At 24.3% G+C, this 5,374-nt stretch overlaps 1 protein-coding gene across 1 annotated transcript in view; it reads left to right on the top strand.

Annotated features, from left to right (window-relative positions):
* The window catches only part of LOC106786809 (SET and MYND domain-containing protein 4-like), a 24,887-nt gene extending 21,017 nt beyond the window's left edge, over nucleotides 1-3,870 (top strand). The window contains exons 4-9 of the mRNA XM_014748589.1: nucleotides 815-1,022; nucleotides 1,514-1,635; nucleotides 1,998-2,414; nucleotides 2,822-3,023; nucleotides 3,161-3,376; nucleotides 3,486-3,870. Of these exons, the coding sequence (XP_014604075.1) occupies nucleotides 815-1,022; nucleotides 1,514-1,635; nucleotides 1,998-2,414; nucleotides 2,822-3,023; nucleotides 3,161-3,376; nucleotides 3,486-3,870 (1,550 nt within the window). The remainder of the gene's footprint in view (nucleotides 1-814; nucleotides 1,023-1,513; nucleotides 1,636-1,997; nucleotides 2,415-2,821; nucleotides 3,024-3,160; nucleotides 3,377-3,485) is intronic.
* The last annotated feature ends 1,504 nt before the right edge of the window (nucleotides 3,871-5,374 follow it).

Consider the following 5,374-nt stretch of genomic DNA (forward strand, 5'->3'; position numbering starts at 1 on the left):
AATATTTTTGTTTAAATAAAAATACATGTGTGTGTATTTGATTAAAAAGCACTTATACTAATTCCCAACGTTTCAATATATATTTTTCCATAATAATATCGTGAATTTTAATAGTAATAATTTCATATTTACAATTATTTCTATAACCTTTGTTAATAATTTGTTGTTTTCAATAAAAATAAAAGCAAAAGATGAAAAAGAATTTTAAACGATTCGAACAATCAATCTATCTGAAATCTTTCAATCGTGTCTGTTTTTGAACAAAGTAAAAAAAAAACGAAAAAAACTCAACGCAACAATAGAATATTGTCGACGTTCTTTGTGAAAAGGGCTGAAAAAAAAAAAGGGTTATGCGAATCCGATCTGAAAGATCCCCAAAGATTTGATTTTGTCGATATTACCATGTATGTATAAACACATGCATGCAAACATTATGCAGAATATATCGAAAAGGGAAAGGAAGCAATATATCGTCGTGAAAAATATTCCACAATCGTTTTCTATCATAGTTTAAAAAATATATCTTTTTATTTTTTAATAAATAATAATAAAAATCAATATTAATTCTCGTTCGATATAAAATATCAACGTTCAGATCATTATTATTAAATATGATTTTAATATGAATAATTAATGATTGAAATAATTTAATAATTATATTTTTCAAATCTTTTTATTCGTAGATTTTTAAACAAAATAATTTTAAGTTGAGTTGTTTCATTTTTAGTAATTTAACACATTGTTTATTTTTTCTAATTAATGAAATGAAAAAATGAAAGAAAATAATAAGGGAACTGTTTTTTATCATTCCCAGGGGAATTACCACAAATAACTTGTGGGAATAATCCAAAGTTAATAAATGCATCGGCAAAAGTGGATATCAGGGAAACGGAATACGCTGGAAAAGAAATTTATGCAAAAGAAAATATTGCTCCTGGAGAAGTTTTGCTTATTGAAGAACCATCGGTCTCTTTTCTTTTGCACAGATTTCATGGTACTCATTGCGCAGAGTGTTTTATAAGGTAAACGTTCTTTCAAACAAAACAAAACAAAAAAACAATCGTATAATTAAAACGAATTTAAAATGAATATTTTTACATATAATATTAATTCGCGGAATTAATATTTATCTCGGAATATTAAAAAGATAAATACATATATACATATATAGTTCCAAGTTTTTTTTTACTATCATATTTATTAATATTTTCAAGAGAATATTTTAATTTGTAATCGTAAAAATGACGTTAGTTTTAAAAATCAAATTGTATTAAAGATTGTGAAGAAATATCTATAATTTCATCCCCCGTAATTGGATGAACAAATAAAAATTAAACTAATTCATTTGAATATATTGAATATTTAACAATTATTTAACCAATTTAATGAAAACATACTTGGAACGTTATGTAAAAATAAAATTCGTATAATTTCTATTGTACCAAGTGTTCTTATAAATATTTTTCTATTTTGTATTTTCCATATTGGCGGAAATGGATTGCAAATTGTTCAGATTATACGCCCCGATTGGTTGCCCGAATTGTGTTAACGTAGCTTTTTGCAGCAGAAAATGCAGGGATATTGCACTTTCGACGTATCATAAATATGAATGCAAAATTCTGTTACTTATGTTCGGTAAGTCGTACGAATGTATTCTTTTTTCATTGTTTTTAATGCAATAATTATGTCACGTATGGGGGTTACTGAAGATTAGCCCTTTTTTTTTTTGTTAAACATAAGATTTGTTTCAACAAAAAAATCTTTTTTAATCACGTATAATTTTATATTTTATTTATTTTTATTTTTCTTGTATAATAAATCATTATATTTTTTAAAATATATTAAAATATATATTGTTGAATATATCAAATAAAATTCTATAAAATTTATCGTTCTCATCTCTCGGTATAATTATATTATAAAATCATTATTATATCTTATACGATATTATAAATAATTGTTATTGTTAATTATAACGTTATAACTTTAATTCGTAGGTTCAGGTATGAGTTCTTTGAGCTATTTAGCTTTCAGAGCGATCACTCAAGAAGGTTTGGATAATTGTTTGAAAATTTACGATGCTATAAATAAAAAAGTGAAAACCAATGAACAAAATGACGATATTAATAAGGAAAACGAAGAAAAATTAAGTAGATCGGCAAGAAGGAGGAGGAAACTTAAGAATAAATTGTTAACGAAAACTCAAACGAGTGGTACAAGTAATTTGAGTGATAATTTAGCATCGATATCTTTGAAGGAAAAAGAATCACCAATCGATACAAGATTGTATGAATTGGTTAATCATAATTCGGAAAGAAAGAGTAGTGATTTTTTTGAGAGAACATTGATGACAGCGTTTTTATTGAAATGTTTGCAAAGAATTCATTTCTTTAAAACAACGTCCCCCGATAATGGTGATTATTATTTAAAAAATGTTTATTTTTTTAATCGAATTATAATGCAGAAAACAAAAATACTTATTAATATTCTAAATGATCGTTGAATTAAAATTATATCTTATATTATAACGATTAGAGAAATAAATTATTCATTTTATTAATAATTATCTCGAATATACGTATATTTTTTAAATTATTATTAAAATATTATAAAAAAAAAGAAATTGAGAAAAATAACAAAATTATCGGACACGCGTTGATATATATATATATATATATTTGAAATATAATTATCTTTGAAAAAAAGGATTGAAAAAATATATTCTGCATAACTTATTGTTAACCGAATAAATAAATAAGAAAAAATAAAACACACACACACACACACAATGATTTCTTTGCTTTGATATTTCATTTTGCAGAGATTCCAAACGATGATGAAATAAAGGTTGCTTCGTTGATGTTGAAAAATTTGCAATCATTTCAATTCAATGCTCACATGATATTTGATGTAATATTACAAAGTAATAATATATTAGGAGATAAACATTCAGAAAATATAGCATTGGCAGTTTATCCAACGGTTTCTCGTTTCAATCACGATTGCGTTCTTTCGTCGGGAAGGTAAAAAAAAAAGAAGAAATAGAAAAAAAAAAACCACAAAAATCAATAAATAAATAATAAGAAAGAAAAATTTTTCTTTAAAACACATCACACAATTAAACATAAATAAATAACGAATTTAAAATTGCCAATAATAGATATCACGTTGGGAAAAAAGTAGTGATACGTGCACTTAAAACCTTTCAACCTGGTGAATCCATTCCGGAAAATTATGGTCCTAAAATTGATGAAAATAATTCTATGGAACGTCAAATATTACTAATGGGTAGATATTGGTTTAAATGTATGTGCAAAGCGTGCGTGGAAAAATGGCCAACTGCCGATAATTTAACCAACAACATGGCAAAATTAAAGTAAGACACTATTTAATAGAAAACAAAAAATATTTCAACGATGATGGTGATTAAACAAATTATTTATATAATCATTTTTTTTGTTTCTGTTTTTTCTCTTATATTACAGATGTCCTACCAAGGGATGTTACAAATTATATAAAATCGATCAAATAACGGATAAAACGGTATTCTGTAATATGTGCCGAAAAAAAGTCGACATGTTTGCAGTTTTGAATGTGTTAAATGCATGCGAGGTTAAGTATAAAAAGGCATTTCAATTAATTGAAAAAAACGAGATATTAAAACCGATAAAATATCTATCAGAAGCTTTAAACGAATTTTATAAGATTGCTGTACCACCTCACAATCTCACCCACAAATCGCAAATGATGTTGAATTATTTGTACTCATATTTCGGTAATACTTATAAAATTCCAATAATTGAACTAGATACATTTCATTCGGATTATTTTAATACGAAACGTAAATCAAGTATCCAAATGAGCGTTTAATTGACTTTTTTTTCTCTAGTCATTTTTTTCACCGTTTATTTCAAAAAAAAAAAGTAACATTATTTATTTAATATTAAAGAAATTTGTTATATTTTATTAGACGCGAACATAATGCAATTCTAGATTATTATTGGGACCTAGAGGAATGTTAAAATATAATTTATACAAAAAACTATTAATATAAAATATATATTAAAACGTTCTCGATGTATACGTTAAATGATTGTTAATTAATCGTCAAAAATATGTATATATTGTAATTTAAAAATACGGTGTACGAGTTCGTAGCATATGTACTCTTCTTTAATTGATTTATTACGTAATGAAAATACATCAATTTTTCCACAGGCTATTATTGTATTATTATTTCAGTAAGTATAATATAAACATTTAATTAACAAACAAAAACTTTCAGAGATGACAACGTGTCAGTTTATCTTTTGATTTCGAAGAGGAAGGTGCACCGAATAGATACTCCATATTTTTATACAACATTTTTGTTCGATTAATTAACAATTATTTAAATAATCTTATAGAAATTTATTAATATTCAGGATCTTTTTAATTAAAAATATACATTATTTGTTTTAACGTTCCTCTGGCAAAATCATGACCGTTGTGTATTATTCTTTACGATATTTAAATTGATACTCACTGTTATATATTTTATGGTTTCATAAAAAAAAAGTATATAAAAAACGATACCACGTACGTGTATTTGACAGAACTGATGAAAACGCCAAAGAAATTTTTTTTTTTTTTAAAAGTATAAAGTATTAAACGCGCGTAGAGGAAGGAAACAAAATTTTATTTTTGTGTCAGGAGGGTGCACGGAAATATTACTTTATACGTGACACTTTTTTTATATTTTCTTTTTATATTACTATTTTATTTTATTTTATTTTATTTTAAATATTTCCGAACAAATTCTTATACTTTTAACGCCATATCTGTTTTCGTTATGGTTTCAACAATTTGTTTTTATTTCTATATGGGTTTCATTTTTCAAACTCGTTCAGATAATTTAATTTCCATTAAACAAAGATTTTTTTTTATAATTATATATATATAATTACATAAGATTAGTAAAAAATTAATTTTTCTTTTTTCTTTTTCGGTGTCACGTATCGAGTTCTTCATTTCATGCAGAATAATTGAAAAATGTAAATTCGTATTTTTTACAAATTCTTTAGGAAAAAGTATATTTCAAATTTGAACAGACTTTTTATATATATATATATATATATATATGTTACGGTTAACATAAATAATATGTAGAATTATTTTTAGAGAAAAGAAAAGAAAAAATAGAAAATAACACATTGATTGTAATTATTCATATTTATATTATGTCCACGTTTAACTAACATTTTAATTATCGCAAACAATATCTGAAATAAAAATTAACTAATTATGTATTATTATATTTCGTTACTACACAAAACTGCGAATTGAAATAAAATGAAAAAAAAAGAACTCCCCACCCCTGTAATAATTACAATAA

Source organism: Polistes canadensis, unplaced genomic scaffold (assembly GCF_001313835.1).
Source record: "Polistes canadensis isolate GaletaPanama2010 unplaced genomic scaffold, ASM131383v1 scaffold_83, whole genome shotgun sequence".
Classification (NCBI taxonomy): Eukaryota; Metazoa; Arthropoda; class Insecta; order Hymenoptera; family Vespidae; genus Polistes; species Polistes canadensis.